The following is a 20,151-nucleotide window of genomic DNA, read 5'->3' on the forward strand; positions in this document are numbered from 1 at the left end:
ATAACTTCTCTGGATGTATTTCCAGGAATATCTTCCCTAAGTATAGCTGTAATGCTATCCAATATCAAAAACGCCACTCCCCTTCCTCTCTTGCCTCCCTTTCTGATCTTTCTATAGCCCATTTGTATCCTGGAACATTAATCTGCCAGTTCTGTCCATCCCTGAGCTATGTTTCTGTAATAGCTATGCTATCCCAGTCCCATATTCCTAACCGTGCCCTGAGTTCATCTGCCTTCCCTGTTAGGCCTCTTGTGTTAAACTGAACACAGTTTGATTTATCAGTCGTACCTTGTTCTCTGTTTTGTCCCTGCCTGCCCTGACTGTTTGACTCTCGTCTTTTATCAATTGTACGAGTCTGACTGATCTCCTTGCTCACTATGTCCCTAGGGTCACAACCACTCTTTCCCCCCCCCCCCCCCCCGAATAGTTTAAATCTTCCTGAGCATCTCCAGCAAATCTCCGAGCTACATTAGTCCCCTTCCAACTCAGGTGCAATCCATCCTTCTTGTACAGATCACTTCTACCCCAGGAGAGATTCAAATGGTCCAAAAATGTGAATTCTTCTCCCATACACCAGCTCCTTAGCCATGCATTCATTTGCTCTATCTTCCTATTCCTACCCTCACTAGCTGACAGCACTGAGAGAAATCCAGATATTGCTACTCTGGAGGATCTCCTTTTTTAAATTCTGCCTAACTTTCTATATTATCCCTTCAGAATCTCCTCCTTTTCCCTTCCTATGTCGTTGGTTCCAATGTGTACAATGACCCTCTTCCCCCTTGAGAACATTGTGCACCCTCCTCAATCCTGGCACCAGGGAGGCAACACAGCAATCTGATTTTTCGCTGCTGGCCACAGAAACGTCCGTCTGTACCACGGACTAGAGTCCCTAACACATTTGATCTCTTGGAACCCGACTTACCTCTCATTGCATTAGAGCCAGTCTCGATGCCAGAAACTTGGCTATTCATGCTACATTCCCCTGAGAATCTATCACTCCCTACATTTTCCAAAATAGCATACTTGTTTGAAATGGGGATAGCCAAAGAAGACTCCTGCACTACCTGCCTCCCTCTTATCTTTCCTGGAGTTTACCCATCTATGTGACTGTGTCTGCAACTTTTCTCCCTTTCTATAACTGCCATCCAAGGCGCATCCCTTTGCTCTTGTAAATTCCTCATTGCCTCTAACTGTCTATCCAACCAATCAATTTGATCTGATAGGAATCTCAACCAATGGCATTTATTGCACATATAATCCTCAGTGACACACGAGTAATGAATTTCACTGTGTTTGTTAATTTTCCCAGACACACACCAATGTCTCGCTCTCTCTCCCCCATCTCTCTCTCTTGACTGTTTTACTTGACTGGACTGTTTTGGCACAGTAGTTAACTTTGGTCATTCACTGAACTTTTAAGACTTAGGATGACATTTACAACCATAATAAAGCCTTTGTTGGATGGTTGCTTCATAATACAGCAAACTTTGGTTTAACTGGCAAATCAGTACTTTCAATCGGCCGGCAAAAATTATACAGCAAATGTTGGAAGTTTACTATATTATCACAATTTCTGCAATGTCTAATAGTCAGTTGAGGATGCGAGTGAAAAGACTTTTTACTGGAAAGTTTTATTTAAGGCAGAGTAGCATTACTATTTGTGCTATAAAGAAAGTATAATAGTGATGTGTATACTCTCTGCGTTACCTTTCTATTATTTAGTGTGTGTTTGTACATTTTGATAATGTGGACCTCTTAATTAGCTGGAATATTTGATCAGTCAGCACACTCCTGTCCCCATAGGTGCTGATTTTAATAAAATATTTGATGTATTGGACAGGAAATATCTTCTCTGGTGTAAATTAAATTCTACATTATTCAAAACTAATATGTCCTCAATAGTAATAAAATAACCAATTATTTTGTAGCTTCACTATGAAGTGCAACTATCTGCAAATGATATCACGTTTTTTGCTCATTAAAGTTGTTACTGCCTTGCAGAAGTGCAGCCTGCCTTGACTTATTGTATTAAGTGCACCTTAAAGGGATGCTACTTATATATATTCTTACACTGAGTGCAATGAGATTCTGCCAAGAGTACTGAAACTGCAACTTTGAAGTTGGCAAAGTTGGCAATGGTGCAGTTAATAGTTATGTTTTTGCCCAGTGACTTCAAACATAGGATTTAAATGATTGGAACTCTGTATCTGAATAGATGCTTTTTGATTTATTTATATGTCTTCAATCCTCTTGCTATTTATTTTGAAAATTAAAACGCTTCACAGTTCAGTGAAACTAATCAGGCAAAGTAAATTAATTAGGTTCTGAAATGTAGTTGCAAAAGACTTCAAGAAGGCAAAAATAAATTTTGAATACGTACATTATTCAATGTAAAATTTAAGAAATGACACTGGAGGGATCTGGATGGTGGCGATCTGAAAGGTCTGCTCTGCCGAGCTGTGCACCACAACTCTGGGCGAAGTGGTGCTTTTGCCCTTCCCACCTAAGTTATTTCAGAAAGTTTTGATAGTTAAACAGTTATAGAATCGTTTATAAATCTTATTTTGGTAAGTGAAGATGACAAAGGTAACAGTTTGACTAAGTTGTAACACGTGGGACGTTTGCCGGCGGCATCAGGCACACCTGCGATGGCAACTGTGACCGCAGCTACAGCCTCCTTTGCAACTTTGTTGGAATCACTTACCCAACAGACCTTGGCTGCAGAGTTCATGAAGTTCCAGGAAATGATCGCAGTGTCGATTGAGGAGAGTCGCATTAGGCTGAAACCGATTTTGTCCATGCTGCACGAGGAGGAGCTAGAAGGGCTCAGAAAGCAAATGAAGGAGGTCGAACAACGGATCACAGCGTTGGAGACTGTGATCAAGTCCTCGACTGAGTGGATCCAAGCCCTCGAGAAACAGGTCCGGGCCTTAACCAAGCAGGTTGTCGACCTCTCAGACAGAGGTAGGAGAAAGAATATCCAGGTCATTAGGTTGTTGGAGGGAGTGGAAGGTGGGCATCCAGTAAGATTCTATTGAAGATTGGCTTCTGTGCTTTTTTGGTTGGGAGGCTGAGACGTGCTGGATGAAGGCCAACAGGGCTCACCAGGTTGCAGCGCACAGGCCCGGTTCAGACCAGTGTTCCTGCCTGGTCCTAGTGCGATTCCAATGCTACAGGGACAAGCAGAGAGTTATGGAAGTTTGCAGGATGCAGAGGAAGGATCTACAGGCCTTGATTTACAAAGGATCCAGGATAATGTTCTTCTCTTAATTTTTTTTGCAGCCGTGATTGGTAAAAGAAAGTTCTTTTTAGGTTAAGAGAAAACTCAGGGACCTCTGTTTTCAGTATTCTGTAAGGTACCCGGTGGTGCTTTGTTGTACTCATGGTGGGTCTGTACATTCATATGATTCTTCAGAAAAAGCAAGAAGCTTTCTGAGCACTTTTTTTAAAAATAGACTGAATCATCTAAAGGATATGGATAATAATGGTTTCTTTTGTACTCGTTTTCTTAAAGAAAAGCTTTTGTTGGATTTTTTTCAGAAGTTAATTAGGGTTAATGTATAGTTGGGGATGGATAGAGTGCTCACTTTTTAAACTTTGTTAATATTACTTTCATTTCTTTCTTTTGTTGGAGTTTGGGGTGCGGCTCAAGCTGGAAGGAGTTTTGGAGGTGTATGTGGAATGTGTAAATGGCCCATGTGGATAGGGGATCAAGTCCCCCATTAAATGCCTTTTGTGTTTTGTCTTTGGTTTAGTTTGGTTTTTTTTTGTAGATGTAGTTTTTGAAAGTTCTGTTAGTTTTTTTAGTGTGTGTAGTTTTTAGGCTCCATGAGTCTTTTTCCACTTTATAGTCAGTGATCTGTAAGTCAAATTCTTCTTCTCAGGAGTTCAAAGGTTGTTGTAGAGGGTCACGGCTAATTGTGTTCTCAAATGGTGTACTTGGAACATTAAAGGGAGTCACTCGCCGGTCAAGAGGAAAAAGATACATTAGAGTCTTAAAAAGGAGAGAGTTGATATTGCTGTGTTGCAGGACACTCACCATGATGATAAGGAACATCTGAAATTACAGCAGGGTGGATTTGATTGGGTGTTGTTTCGTCCTTCAACACGATGAGCAGGGGCATGGCCATACTTTGGAAGAATCTCCCATTTAAGTTACTAGATCATACCAAAGAAGAGTATGGTTGGTTTGTAATTCTTAAAGCCTCAATATATGGTAAAGGGTATGGTATTTTGAGTGTTTGTTGTCCCCGGCGCACCCCCTTAAATTTCTGATGGATGTATTCTCCAAATTGATTGTGTCCTTGCGTCATGACATATTATAAGGGGAGATTTTAACTGTCTTATGGATCCCACGGTGGATAGAATGTCCAAAGGCCCCCCAAAAACTTTCTCTGCAATCTAAGCAATTAATTGATTTATGGTGGATGTTTGGAGGTGTCTCCATCTTGCGGGTAGGGTCCTCATGTTTTTTTTCTAATCCGCGCAAGTGCCGTACTAGGATTGATCTTTTCCTAGTCCCCATGATTTTTTTGGGTTCGATGAGGTCCTGCACAATTGGGAATATTACCATTTCCGATCATGCAGACACTTAGTGGTCAAGATTAAGGGCAATGTAACTGGCAAATGGATCCCTTTATTCTCAAGGTCAGTAAGTTCATTGAGTATTTCTCTAATGAGTCTAATGAGTTTCTTGGTTATCAGTTCGGATACGCCAATAAACTGTCTATTCTCTGGGAGACTGCTAAGGCTTGTGCTAAGGTGATAATTATCTCTTATTCTGCCAGTTGGAAGTGACCGAAGGGAGAGCAGCAGCGTCTGCTTGAGGCACGACTGAAGGTAGCAGAGACTACATATTTTGATAGGCCATCGGTGGCTAAGTTGCAGTGGGTCACAGTTCTTTTGGTCCACCTTGAATTCCATGCGCTCTCAGACAGTGAGGAAGAAACTTCTTTTTCTTTTGCGAAACAAAGGTTGTTTGAGCATAGTGATAGGCCAGGCAAATATCTGGTTAGGAAAAATAATGCCCTCCCCAATCTATTACCTCAGTCAGGGAATGGACTGGAATTCTTTGTGATTCCAGAAAGATCAATGCTGATCATTTCAGAGATTTTACTCCAAATTATACCAGTCAGAATGCTGTGAGGGCAGATGGGCTAAGGTGGAGTCATTTTTTATATATAGAACTTGGATCTTCCAGGTGTGATCTCTGGACAGGCGCGTCTTCTTAATGCCCCTTTATCAGGAAGTACAGGAGGCGATGATGCAACTTCGGAGTGGAAAGGCGCCCGGCCCTGATGGTCTTCCTAGTGAATTCTACAAAGAATTTATAAATATATTGTTAGTGCCAATGTTGGACATGTGCAATTACTCAAACAGTCATGATTGCCTCCTGTCATCCTTGAGAGAGACTAGTGTGTCTCTCATCCTTGAAGCGAAGACCCCAGAGGATTGTGCTTCTCATAGACCCAGCTCACTTCTAAATTCTGATTTTAAAATTTTGTCCAAGATTCTTGCATTGTGGCTGGAAACACTGTTGCCTTCATTGCCAAAGAGAACCAGATGGGTTTTATAGAGGGCCGCAGATCCTCCAACAGTGTTAGAAGGTTACGTAATATGGTCCAAGTGTGTCAGCAGTAATCGGTTCAGGGATTAGTGATCTCTTTAGATGCAGAGAAGGCATTTGATTGGGTTGAATGGCCATATCTTTGAACGCCCCTGGTGCTCACCTTCCACCCTACAAACCTTCGCTTCAACCAAATCATCCACCGACATTTCCGCCACCTCCAAAAAGACCCCACCACCAGGGATATATTTCCCTCCCCACCCCTTTCTGCCTTCCGCAAAGACCGTTCCCTCCGTGACTACCTGGTCAGGTCCACACCCCCCTACGACCCACCCTCCCACTCTGGCACTTTCCCCTGCCACCGCAGGAACTGTAAAACCTGTGCCCACACCTCCTCCCTGACCTCTATCCAAGGCCCTAAAGGAGCCTTCCACATCCACCAGTTTCACCTGCACATCCACCAATATCATTTATTGTATCCGTTGCTCCAGATGTGGTCTCCTCTACATTGGGGAGACTGGGCGCCCCCTAGCAGAGCGCTTTAGGGAACATCTCCGAGACACCTGCACCAATCAACCAAACTGCCCCGTGGCCCAACATTTCAACTCCCCCACCCACTCTGCCGAGGACATGGAGGTCCTGGGCCTCCTTCACCGCCGCTCCCTCACCACCAGACGCCTGGAGGAAGGACGCCTCATCTTCCGCCTCGGAACACTTCAACCCCAGGGCATCAACGTGGACTTCAACAGCTTCCTCATTTCCCCTTCCCCCACCTCATCCTAGTTTCAAACTTTCAGCTCAGTTACTGTCTCCTTGACTTGTCCGACCTGCCTATCTTCTTTTCCACCTATCCACTCCACCCTCTCCTCCTTGACCTATCACCTTCATCTCCTCCCCCACTCACCCATTGTACTCTATGCTACTCTCTCCCCACCCCCACCCTCCTCTAGCTTATCTCTCCATGCTTCAGGCTCACTGCCTTTATTCCTGATGAAGGGCTTTTGCCCGAAACGTTGATTTCGCTGCTCGTTGGATGCTGCCTGAACTGCTGTGCTCTTCCAGCATCACTAATCCAGTATTTGGTTTTCAGCATCTGCAGTCATTGTTTTTACCTAGAACGGTTTGGTCAAGGTGAAGTCTTTATTAGATGGGTAAGAGGTCCTTTATAGTGATCCTCTGGCTGCAGTTCTCACCAATGATGGACGATCCAGTAATTTTAGTGTCTGTAGGGGAAGTGAGCAAGGTTGTCCCCTCTCAACTCTACTTTTTACGCTCGTGGTTGAACCGCTGGCAGAAGCTATCTAACATAGCTGCCCCAGAAGTAGGATCAAAGGCACGCAAGATCGCATTATATGCTGATGATGTTCTTATCTTTTTAGATTAGATTAGATTACTTACAGTGTGGAAACAGGCCCTTCGGCCCAACAAGTCCACACCGCCCCGCCGAAGCGTAACCCACCATTACCCCTACATCTACATCTACCCCTTACCTAACACTATGGGCAATTTTTGTTGAACCCAGTAGTTTCTTTACCCCATTTGATACAATGTATTAATTTATTCGGCTCCTTTTCGGGCTGCAAGATTTAATTTTTCAAAATCCGAGGCTATGCCTATAGGGGGATCTTGGGAATTATCTGACATTGAGGGGAGTCATGTTCTCCCTTTTAAGTGGTCACAGGGGGATTTTCTTCAGGTATTTTTGTTATTCCTGTCTTTGACCAGTTTTATAAGGCTAATTTTGTCCGCTTGCATAACAAGATTGAACAAGATCTTTAAAGACGAGAGGCCCTTCCAACATCCTGGTTTGGTCGAGTAGCCCTTATTAAAATGAATGTCCTTCCTCATTCGCTATACCCTATGCGAATGCTTACTTTGGCTTTTCCCAGGCAAACCTTTCGGAGACTTAATGGCTGGTTTAGCTATCTTATCTGGCACCACAAGTGGCCCCTTATTAAGCTCGTCAAATTGCAAGTGCTGCAAGGGCTGAGGGTAGTGGACCTCCCAGATATTAAAAGATATCAATTAAGCTCCTTTTTTATCTTTTGTGAGTGACTGGCATTTGGATGGGTATATGACTAGGAAGGATTTGGAGGGATTTGGGCAGGGTGCTGTCAGGGGGTACTAGATTGGGTTGGGATACCTGGTCGGCATGGACAGGTTGGACGGAAGGGTCTGTTTCCATGCTGTCCATCTCTATGGCTGGGTTTGTGAGGACCCAGTGTCAGTATGGTTGGATATTGAGGCCTCCCAGGCAAAGTGTCCTTTTATTAGCCTGTTGTTCTTAGATAAAATGAGGACAGTAGTGGAATACTGTCGTAATTCAATAATTATTAATACTGTCAAAATATGGAGTGAGGGTAATAAAACTTTTTCTTACCTCTATAGATGGTACGCCAGGATTCCAGCCAGGGATAATGGACCCCAGGTTTAAACACTGGGCAGCTAGGGGGAGTTTCCTGTTTAGGTGACTTATCTGAGGGTGAAACAATGATCTCCTTAGACCAAATAAGCTGCAAGTATGGATTATCTAGCAAAGGCCTTTTTTCAGTTTTTCCAGATTAGTCATCTTACTTAAAAAAAGAACTACGCTTTTGACTGACTCCATACAGATCCGATACAGAGAAGTGGGTGCTTCATGCCAAGAGCACTCTGTCAGTTAGTACTCTTTATCATCTGTTGGGGGAGGGTGGTTCCTCAGATGACATTGAGTGACTATGTGAGGTCTGGGGGAGAGATGTAGGAGTTGAGATGTCCTCTGACACGAAGATATTTGTGAAAATGTGAGAGAGATTTCTATCTATAATAAGACCCATGCCTTGCAGTTGAAGATGTGTCTGAAAATTCCCCGAGCCTGACGAGTTGGCATAAGCTAATTCTGGAACATATACCCCTGGACTTTCTCACAAGTGTGGTGCACCAAAAAACTGAATTTTTATAAGACATGGCAGTCCTTTTTGGATTACCCAGATTTGTCTGCCATTTTAATTAGGGCTTTAGTGTGGCCATGACGATCTGATTTAACAAACTTGGTACCCAGAGAGGAAGAATTTCAAATAAATGCTCTTGAGTATTATTCAATGCTCTTGAAAGTTGGGAGCTCTTGTTTTGTTGCACTGAGTGGTATTATTTATTTATTATTTCTATTGGGCTGTTTTATCTTATAGTTTTGTTGATCTTTATTTCTTTTTAAATTTTTTTTAGAGTAGTGTTGTTGGTTTATTGTTGTAATTTTGTAATTGAATTAAGAAATCTTTTCTCAAAATATTTTAAAAATTGATACTGACTTCATGTAAGCCAATAATTGGGCTACGGTTAGAATATTGCTTTTTTTTAAAATTTGGAGTGATTTCAAGTAATGTTGCATCTCATGTAGATAAGATAACATTCAAAAGAATAGTGTCAGGAATAAAATGTTACGGTTTTTAAGAATACTTTGAAAACTTAGAACATTCTGCAGTGGAACAAAGGAAGTCAAGAGAATTTGACTCGAGGTGGTGAGTGCTAATTGTTACAAAATAAAGTTCTAGACATTTGAACGTAAGGAAGTTGATAAGTATTTGAAAAGGAAGATGATATAAAGGTAATTGAAAGGAAAGGATTTAGATGGCACCAGTGAAGAGCAAGTGATAGGATAAAATGATGTCTGCATTGGTCATTCCTTTGATTTGGTTACCAGTAACTTTCAGCTGCCCAGCCTGGGGCCGGCACGGTGGCACAGTGGTTAGCACTGCTGCCTCACAGTGTCAGAGACCCAGGTTCAATTCCAGCTTCGGGTGACTGTCTATGTGGAGTTTGCACATTCTCGCCGTGACTGCGTGGGTTTCCTCCAGCATTTTCTCTTTTGATACTAGGATTAATAGATTCTTTTGAATGTTAAACATTTTTCTAGAAAAAAAATTTTGCTTTTATTTCTGGTAAGGTATGGAAACCGTGGACATAACCAGCCTTGTATTCATGAAGATACACAGCGTTGCTTTATCACTTCACAGAATCATGGATTTGCTGTTGAACCGAGTTCTCTTCCAAAGGATTGGTCTGTTTTGTTCACCAATGCTAATGATCAGTCTAATGAAGGAATAGTTCACAATACTAAACCATTATTCAGGTGAGTGCTTTGGAAAGCAAAATGAACTTTCTACTTATTTTACGGTCACTGCAGCAGTAGCACCATGCATTTCTGTGGTGTAGTAAAATGCCCCCAAGATACTTCAGAAAAAATTCAGTTCATTAGAATTTTTGAGAGAGAATTCTGATTATTTCACTTTCCTCATATGACTGCAATATGTTTCCTTCCTAAACGTTTATCACATTCCTTTTTTTTGGAAACCTAAAATTAAGATTTCACAGTCACTGTTTTGCTTCTGTAATGGGATCTCATTCTTCTTGTCCACCTCTGATTCTGAGTGCAGCCAAGAAAGTCATAGATTTATAGCACAGGAGGAGGCCATTGAGTGTGCGTGCTCTGGAGGTTAAAACACTTCAGATATATAATCCAAGTATTTTTAAGTGGGCTGATAGTTTTTGCCTCTACCACCTTTTCTGACAATGAGGTCTTTCCACAGCTTTCTTTGCCCCAATCAATTAAAATTTTAGAAGTTAGATATTGAATTCTGAAGTTCGTCAAAGTCACCTTGAAGAATTTAGAATTATCTAGGACAAGGTGATGGACCTTTGGAGTCTTACCTGCTGTTTTGGCAGTCGAAAACAAGCAGTCTTAGATTGGTACTCATCAACTCATCAGTTTTCTTATTTGGGCCATTGCATTTAAGTCTCTGAAAATTTTTGAAACGGTTTGTTGATTTGTGGCTAGATATGCAGAATTCCAAGCAACGAAATGATTTGTGCTTTTATTATTCTAATTTCTTTTGAATATGTCCAGTGTCCAGTTTCACCCAGAACATATGGCAGGACCAACAGATCTTGAGAATCTTTTTGATATCTTTTTGGATTGCGTACAGGATGTGAAGCAGGGAGTTAATTTGGAAAAAACTGGTAAGAACTTTGATATGAGCTGGATGTCATGCCTCACAATTACATTTTACAGATTTGAATGCATCCAAATTGAAATGAAGGTTAATGCATATTCAAACTTTATAAAATATTGTGTCTGGTATTTCTTCTTCTCTTAAGAATTCTTGACATCATATTGGTTGACAGGTATCTAAGATATCTAATTGGCTGATGTATTCATGATCTAAACCTTTTTTCTATGCATTTTGAAAGATTATGTTTAAAGTGTCATGTAAAAAGCCTTAAATACAATGTTTTGAATCATTTAGTCATGTCAACTGGCCAACTGAAGTAATTGACTTCCTAGTACTGAACTAACTTCTATTTTGACCATTTGTGAGATGTTGAAAGATTTGAATTTCTGCATATTTTAGGTCTTTTTCAAAATAAGCTTTGCTTATTTAAAATATTCCCCCTCCCCCCCAAAAGTACATAAATAAAAAGGTAATAAAAAGATGTAAATTGTAACAACTTTTGATCTGTGGTTATATCATAACAAATGTGTTCAGTTCACAAATGCTGTTGCATGAAGGGAAGTTGTAGCCTTTTTCATTGTCACTGAGTTGTTTAAAATGTTTTTACTGTGAGCGTAATAAAATTTAGTGTTCATTATGTCGAATATTTTGTGATTTTCACTGTACTCCTAATCAATTGCAGTCTGCAGAGTTAAAACTGCAAGATGATTAGAATAATCCTGTCTCCTCGTCATCTTGGTTTCCTGTTTTTAAAAAAATCCACGTAGCACTTGTTTTGGAATAAGAAAATTAGGCTGGGATCGTAATCTGATTACTGCAAACCTCAGTTTAATGTGTGTGATTAGTCGCAGCTGACTTGAAATACCAAGGCAGTTCTTCAGATCATAAGTTATGTTATTGGATATGTTTAATCTGTTTTAATGCTGATTAATATTTAGGAAGAGTAATGATTTAGCACTTTGCAGACTATATAATCGTCATTTTTTTTCCTACAAGATGTTGATTCATGTAGAAGTTGTGTAAAGTGCTCTGTTAATTGAACATATTCAACTGCATTTCTGCCCCTTTCTGAATCACAGAATGATACAGCACAGGACATCATTCAGCCCATCATACTCATGCTAGATGTTTTGAAAGAGCTAACCAATACTTGCATTCTTTTTATCATTTTACATTGCACACCTTTTTCAAATTTAAAGTCTAATTCCTTTTTTAAAATTAGCACTTCTCACAATATGTGATAAAATAATCCTCATTTTGCATTTATTTTCTGTGCCAGGCAATTAAATCACTGTTCTCTCATTAACAATCCTTCTGCCACTGGAAATATAATGAAGTACCATGTTGGACTGGGGTAGACAAAGTTTTAAAAACTCACACAACACCAGGTTATAGTCCAACAGGTTTATTTGGAAGTACTGGCTTTCGGAGCACTGCTCCTTTGTCAGGTAGCTAGTGCGGCAGGATCATAACACACAGAATTTATGGCATAGAATTTGTAGCGCAGTTATAGAGTCATGCAACTGATATGATATATTGAACAATTTAGATTACTAAGGTAAAAACAATGACTGCAGATGCTGAAAATCAAATACTGGATTAGTGGTGCTGGAAGAGCACAGCAGTTCAGGCAGCATCCAACGAGCAGCGAAATCAACGTTTCGGGCAAAAGCCCTTCATCAGATGAAGGGCTTTTGCCCGAAACTTTGATTTCGCTGCTCGTTGGATGCTGCCTGAACTGCTGTGCTCTTCCAGCACCACTAATCCACAATTTAGATTACTGTCAAGTCTTTCATCTTTTAGGTTGCAGGTTTCGATGCATTAATATGTAAATCCCAGAACTACTTTCAAGTCACATTCTCGAGATAACAAAGTTTTATTTTATAAAAAAGTGACATCTTGGCTCAGACAATGCATTAATGGTGTAAGGTTAGAGTCTGTTGGTATCCCAACCTTGAGCCAGACTCGTTCTATTTCCAAAGTAGGAATTTAGAAAATGTCACATGGATTGACTACCTACAGATTTGAACAAAATAGGATGTATCTTCAAATGCACATTCATCAATAGACGTTTGTGTGTGTGTGTGTGTGTGTGTGTGTGTGTGTGAGAGAGAGAGTCTGCTTGAGTGTGTGTGTATAGTGTAGTGGGGTCACCTGTAGTGTGACTTGAACCCCAGGTCTAGGTTGAGGCTATTCTCATGGGTATTGAACTTAGCTATTAGCCTCTGCTCGGCCACTCTGCGTATCCCGAAGTCTGCCTTGGAGAATGATCACCCGAAGATCCTAAGCCAAATGTCCTTGATCGTTGAAGCCCTCCCCGACTGGGAGGGACATGGATGCCACCATTACACGTGGGGGCACCAGCAACTATGTACCCAATAGGTACTCATGACTCAGCCAATGTTGTCTCTCTCCTATATGCTTGAAGGCAAGTATGCCCAAAGTAGAGAGTACGGTGCTGGAAAAGCACAGCAGGTCAGGCAGCATCCGTTTTGAGCAATTCATTAGGACTTATTCCTGATGAAGGGCTTATGCCCGAAACAACGACTTTCCTGCTCCTCGAATGCTGCCTGACCTGCTGTGCTTTTCCAGCACCACATTCTCAACTTTGATCTCCAGCATCTGCAGTCCTCACTTGCGCCAAGGATGCCCAGAGACATGGTACACTGGCAACCAAGCAGATGCTATGACGATGGGTGAATGGGCACTGCGCAAAAATTGCTAAACCGGCATATTCTCTCTCATTCGGGGAACACTTGAGCAGATAGAAAATCCCTGATTTGGATCCTCAGGTGACCATCCTCCATGGCAGATTTCGGAATACGCAACAACACGGAGTGGCCGAACAGAGGCTGATAGCTAAATTTGGTACCCATGTGGGTGGCCTTAACCAGAACCTTGGGTTCATGTCACACTATATGTGACCCCACTACTCTATCTCTTGTACATGCTCGCACGTTCTCTCTGGCTCTCTGTCTCTCTATGTCGCGCGCTCAATCACTCACAGGCTTATACTCTGTCATACTCACGCACGCACTCTACCAAACATACACACACACTTGTCAATAGGTTGAATTTGTATTTATAGAATTGTTTTTGCAGATATCTACTGTTTTGCTCAAAAAACGCACAATCTGCAGGCAGTTAATCCATGTGACATAATAAAACCCTACCTTGGAAATAGAAGCAGTCTGACTCAAGATTGGGGCACAGATAGACTCTAAGTTCACACCTACAATACACTGTCTTAGCTGAGATGTAACCTTTTACCCCCTAAAGCCTGAAGTTATCTTGGGAATGTGATTTGAAAGAAGTTCTGGGATTTTCATATTAATGAATCAAAGTCTGCAACCTGTTCTAAAAGATGAAAGATTTAACAGCAATGGTTGCATGACACTGTGATCTTGTGCTCTAAGTTCTGTCTTATGATCCAGCCCCACCAGCTACCTGACAAAGGAGCAGCACTCTGAAAGCTAATGTAAATAAGAAGAAACTGGCCGACTTCCTTGTGATTTTGAACACCTCTTCCATCCAATGTCCATTTGTTCTACTTAAAACAGAGAAATTCTAGTCTCGCCAGATTACTTGTGCCATTGTAGTTTTCTTATGCACCTTGTCTAAGTTCTGTGCAACTTTCCTAAAACGTGTAGTGCCTTACATTGAGCATCACATACCAACTGAGACCTAACCAGTGCTTTAGCAATGATTTTTAGTGCTGCCTCCTTGATTGTGTATCATTTTTCTTTGTCAGCACAGTCAAGAACATAATTTAAATTGCTCTGACTAGTTCAATGGTTTGTGTGCATGTATCCTCCCACTTTTTGAAATTGTATAACTTTGGTTTATTGTGTCTTTATTCTTGTTCCTAAAATCTAGCACTTGACAGTTTGCATTAAATTTCCATTTATTTCACCATGAGTCTGTGGAGTTTAACAGTAAAATAAAATACTGTAGATGCAGGAAGTCTGGAATAAAACTGCAAATTTCTAAATTCCACCATTGGGCAAAATCTGTGGGGAGGGAAGGAGTCTGTTTCATGTCAGTGTTCTTTTGAGAGATCAAAATGCTGTGGCGCTGTATTCCCTTTCCACAAGTACTTACAAAGCTGCTAAGAATGCCCAGTATTTCATTTTTTCTTTAAGGTTTTTAAACCTATTTTTCAGTCTTGTTAGGGCTGTTCCAATATGGAATTTATTTTCTAATGTTGATGTGATTTTGAATATCTGTAGTTTTTAAGAACAATTATCGTGGCTGAAGTACTTTCGACTTTTCTTTCTTCTAAACATGGATGGTTGCGCAGAGTGACTGACTGGCAGACACAATAATGATGCGTGTTTAAAAATATTTTGTCTTTTAGTTAAGGAACGGATGACTTCTTTTTATTCCTACAAAAGTGGAACTGATCTGTGTAAAATCCCATCCGGAAGAATACAACCTCGCAAAGTCCTCATTCTTGGGTCAGGTGGATTATCTATTGGTCAAGCTGGGGAGTTTGATTATTCTGGTTCTCAGGTGAGTTGAAAAATAAAGCGAGAGCAAATTGTTAATTTTTGAATGTGACATTCACCCAACTGGAAACAATTAAGGTAACAGTAAATATCAGCAGAATGTTTACTTTGTATTCGCTGGTTAAAGGTTTAAGTTGTTTTCAAGGATTCATGAAATATTTCTGAGAGTTGGTCACTTTACTGTGGTTTGTGATTTGAGCTTTGTTATGCTACTTCATTTGTCCTTCTGATTTAGATTTGGTTAACCTTGTCTCAAAATTATTTTGATATCATTTGTTTGTGTGTTTTGATCTTCTGCAGCCTATCTAAATGGTGATTCTGTTACAGGCTATTAAAGCTCTGAAAGAGGAGAATGTTCAATCAGTGCTTATTAATCCAAATATTGCAACAGTGCAGACATCTAAAGGACTCGCAGACAAAGTCTATTTTCTGCCTATTACTCCAGAATATGTCACACAGGTATAACAGCTTTCACTGCTAATATATGAATTCCTATTTTTTCCTATTTATATTGAGAATGCCTCAGCAAAGTAACCTGTCACTAATCAAGATCATTGCAAGATACAGTGCTTATTGAGGTAAGGCTTGCTAAGTATGCTAAAAGTTATTTTTGGCTGATTCATGAGATTTTGGTATGTATTGGTGGCACGACTCAAGAGGGTTTGTTGTCGTTTTAATCCTTTTGGCTTTAATTCACTGTTTTTTATGGCAGCTTATTTTGACTTTTACCATATTTGCTAATATTATATTCTGTAGTTTATCTGGGATGCTGATCCATACCAAATAGGAAGATTTTAGATTTGCAAGGTCTTGGCTAATCTTATCTGAAATAATAAATGGAGCTCATGCAGGTGGCCTTTACAACTCTATCAAGACAGAGGAAAGTCTGGTGCAACTTGCGTTTTTCTCAGCAACCCTTTCAACCTTTTAATGATGAGGCTGTGACAGCCTTTGAGGAGGACACAAAGTTTTTGGATGATAGTTCCATTTACAGTGGGCAAGTAAAAACTGTGTTCCATCAAGGAGTTGTTGCCTTTGGGGTGAGGGGAGGAGATGGAGGGAAGAAACTCAGAATTTTCATATTAAGTGTATTTTAGATATGGCTAGTTGATCTTGTGTGCAAATCATAAACATAATGTTTAGAAATTGGAGGGAAAGAACTTGTGTTTTTATTGTAAATATCTGATCCAAAAAAGTGCATTTCTTATGAAGTACAGTCACAAGTTTTGTAGGGACAATCAATGTTTGCACAAATGGCCTTGTTTAACAACAAAAATAGCTGCCTATTTTCCCTTTTCCAGTGTTTGTTGAAGGCAAGATACTTGTTCAGAAACTTACCTGCCCTTTTAAGCAGGTGCGTGAATGAGAAGATGTTGTCTTGATCTTATGTATCCAAAAGATAGTGTCCGTGGATGCTACCTTTATTAGCTATTGCAGTGTCAACTGAGTTTTCATGCATAAGTGCTGACCCAAGGACTTTTCAGAGGAAAGATGTTGCCACAAAGAAAAACACAAAATAGCAGTTTATGTAGTGTAACTGCAATTAATGATTGTAAGTGTAACTAAGTCTCTCAGTCCATACATTATATGTAAATACAGAGATACAATATTTTGGATTTTCAGGTTATTATGAATGAACGGCCGGATGGAATCCTCCTGACATTTGGTGGACAGACTGCGTTAAATTGTGGAGTAGAGCTTCAAAAAAGAGGAGTTTTAGAAAAATACAATGTCAGAGTTTTGGGCACTCCAGTTTCTTCCATTGAGATGACAGAAGATCGCAAAATATTTGTGGAGAAAATGGCACAAATTAATGAATATGTTGTCCCCAGTGAAGCTGCCTTCTCTTTAGATCAGGTAAACATCCTGAGTTTCTTTATAACCCTGTCTCAACTATTGTATACCATTTGTAGTGAACCTGAATATTCCTCAACATTGCAGCAGCACTTGTGAGTCCCATAAAATATGCAGCAGTGTGACTCCTGGATAGTTTGAATTGCACATTTTGCCAACATTTTAGCATTTATACTCGCAAGTTAAATATACTGTCGTATGATCTGTATAATAACCTTTTTGCATGTTTGAGTATTAGATATCAGAGTAAAATTTCAACTCTTCAATTTATTAGGCACAAAGTGCAGCAGAACGCCTGGGTTATCCAGTTCTGGTACGGGCTGCCTTTGCTTTGGGTGGCCTAGGCTCAGGATTTGCTCAGAACAAAGAGGAGTTGGTGACCTTAGTGACACAGACATTTGCACATACTTCTCAAATTCTGATCGATAAGTCTTTGAAAGGCTGGAAGGAAATAGAATATGAAATTGTCAGAGACGCCTATGATAATTGTATCACAGTAAGTATAAAGGATTTGAAGCCTCTGTCAGTTAATGGTTATTTTGTTTGTTTTTGCACTGTAAGTGTTACTAAGTGGTGTGTTATTTATGTCTATAGGTTTGCAATATGGAAAATGTCGATCCATTAGGAATCCACACAGGGGAATCTATAGTTGTTGCACCAAGTCAAACTCTAAATGATAAGGAATATAACATGCTAAGAACTACGGCAATCAAAGTGATACGGCACTTAGGTGTTGTTGGGGAGTGTAATATTCAGTATGCCCTGAACCCTGAGTCTGAACAGGTATGTGCTGTTTGATCCTCCTGGTTCTCTTCATTACCTCAACTTTAATTTGTCCCTGCTACTTTATCATGTAACTAGAATTTACTTTCCAGTAACTTTAAACCTTCATGTATTCAAGGTCAGAAGTCAGAGAACACCAGATTTATAGTCCCAACAGGTTTATTTGAAATCACATGCTTTTGGAACGTTGGTCCTTTGTCAGGTGAAGTGAGAGAAGTACGTAGATACAGAATTTGTAGGAAGAGAGATCAAATGATCGTGTAAGTTGTGTGAATGGAGGGTAAATAGGCCGAGCAATAGGCCTGTGTAGGTGTTTGTGGGATCGTGTTCAAATACCAACTGGAATCAATGAGCGGCAAAAATACCCTTTTTTATGCAGCAAGAATCCTAAAATATTGTCCTCACAAGAGCCCCTTTATACACAGTTCTTGCTATGGTGTTACAGTTTTTGTCTACAGTACACAAAGGTTTGAGGTGATTCTCTCCTGGGATACAGGAGATGGCTGGTTGTTCCTTCTAATGGGATTAAGAGTGTCTGTCCAGTCTGTTTGCATATCAAGAGGTGTTAGTCCTTTTGACTTTTAAGTTAGTAAATGTTAGTAAAATACTATGCCTATATGCTCTAAATAAGTTAGAAATTGTACCTGCGCTTATAAAAGAATGTAAAACTGATTACTACAGCTGGCTTGTGAGATTTGTTTACTATTGCCATTGTGAGTTCCTTCCGTCCCGTTCCCGGTCCCAGTCCTGTTCCTGTTTTGTGGAGACTTGATGGGGATGGTATTATTCTGTATGCTACCTTTATTCCGAGGTAAACACTGCTTGTAGCAAGGGTTGATAAGGTGTGAAAATGCAGTAATGGGTTTGAAAGGGGTGTTTTACATTTGGATAGTAAAATATACTAGAGAACTGCACTTTAATGAATAAAACCATGTTATAGTAAATAACAAGTTAGTAAAGGGTTATGAATGAATTAACAGGAGCTGGTGAGTGCGTTAATAAAGATAACCTATAACACAATATCTCACATGTCAAGACATGTTCAAGAGTGTCAGACAATATGAGTCAACTGTCAACAGCTGAATGACAAGTAAAGGGATGACCTACAATCTAATGTAAACAAGGCAGAGAGATAATTACAAAACAATTAAGAGTTAGGTTGCAATTATCTCTCTGCCTCATTTAATCAGATTATAGGTCATTCCTTTGCTTGTTATTCAGCTGAGCTGATTGATCCTTCATCCCCTTCTCCGTCAGGACAGGTCACCTAAAGATGCTGGGGATATGGTTCAAAGGGCTAGTGGAGTGCACAAAATCTTGGGAGGAGTGCATTGCCAAAGGAAAGCAGAAACTGGTCTTTTGGAAGCACCGCTCCCTCTCCATTTGCAGGTGTCTCTGTTGTATGTAGCACAAGTCTGGCCCATTCCCCCAAAACTGTGCTGTTTCAGTCACCCGTCCCATCTTTCATTTTATCTGTGAACCGAGATAGACTGTGTTTGCAGGACTCCATGTATAAAACTCTGGATAAGGGAGGGGAAAATTACCTAATGCTGTCCTGATCCTGATGGCCACCTGCATCAAGCTGTGTAGATCCACTGTACACAAACACCAAATGTCTCTGTACTGAGGTTCTACCTGTCTCTGGTGTTGCGAAGGACAGTACTGCCCTCTCTACTGCGGAATGCTCCAAGTGGTTGGACTGTTCTGTATCACCTGTCCTTTTGGAGATAAATTTGTATAGAAAAGCACCTTTGACCATGAATCCAACAGAAAGTGGTCAGCTTGTAGTGTCCTCAAAATCCTGAGGGAAAAGGACAAGGTGCATGGTTTTCTGAGCAGAGTGCCTCATCACCTGAACAAGCATTGCTTGGCTGGTGGTGAGATGGGCACTACCTATGAGATCCTTCATGCATGTCCAGTCAGCCTGCGCCACTACATGCTGCCCTTGAAAAGGCTGTGAAGGGGTTCAGACTGTCACATATCTCCTTCTGGAATGTGCCTTTGCAATGGACATCTGGAGGCACATGCAGTGGTTTTTGTTGAGATTTGTCCCAAGCAGCTTTGTGGCGCATGATTGTGCCCTACAGCCTGTCTCCCCAGGGCACAGACATCAGCTGCATCTGAAGTGCCATCAGTTCTGTGAAAGGCGCTCTTTGGTCTGCCTGAACCTTGTTGGCCTTCCAGAACACTGAGTTGGCCCCGACTGAGTGGTGCAAACTAGCACGTTCCAAGATCCAGGACTACATGCTGAAGGACTTGCTAAAGCTTTGGGGCAGCTGCCATCAAGGAACAGTAAGGAAAAACCTGAGGCCTTCCTGCTGAAGTTAAATGGGGATCTGTTCAATTATCGGACCCTCCTAGTCTCAAATATATGAAAACATGAGTATTCTATGTGTAAGAGAGGTTTGTGGATAGTCAAATCACAATATTTTGTCTACTTGATTTGCAACTG

General features: G+C 40.7%; 1 protein-coding gene across 2 annotated transcripts in view; it reads left to right on the plus strand.

Moving 5' to 3' along the window:
- Positions 1-20,151, plus strand: part of cad (carbamoyl-phosphate synthetase 2, aspartate transcarbamylase, and dihydroorotase) — a 161,594-nt gene that overhangs the window by 62,541 nt on the left and 78,902 nt on the right. For both annotated transcript variants that reach the window (XM_072557614.1, XM_072557624.1), the window contains exons 7-13: positions 9,489-9,674; positions 10,449-10,561; positions 14,912-15,066; positions 15,390-15,521; positions 16,686-16,919; positions 17,191-17,412; positions 17,511-17,699. In XM_072557614.1, the coding sequence (XP_072413715.1) occupies positions 9,489-9,674; positions 10,449-10,561; positions 14,912-15,066; positions 15,390-15,521; positions 16,686-16,919; positions 17,191-17,412; positions 17,511-17,699 (1,231 nt within the window). The remainder of the gene's footprint in view (positions 1-9,488; positions 9,675-10,448; positions 10,562-14,911; positions 15,067-15,389; positions 15,522-16,685; positions 16,920-17,190; positions 17,413-17,510; positions 17,700-20,151) is intronic.

This window comes from Chiloscyllium punctatum, chromosome 3, assembly GCF_047496795.1.
Source record: "Chiloscyllium punctatum isolate Juve2018m chromosome 3, sChiPun1.3, whole genome shotgun sequence".
In the NCBI taxonomy this organism is placed as follows: domain Eukaryota; kingdom Metazoa; phylum Chordata; class Chondrichthyes; order Orectolobiformes; family Hemiscylliidae; genus Chiloscyllium; species Chiloscyllium punctatum.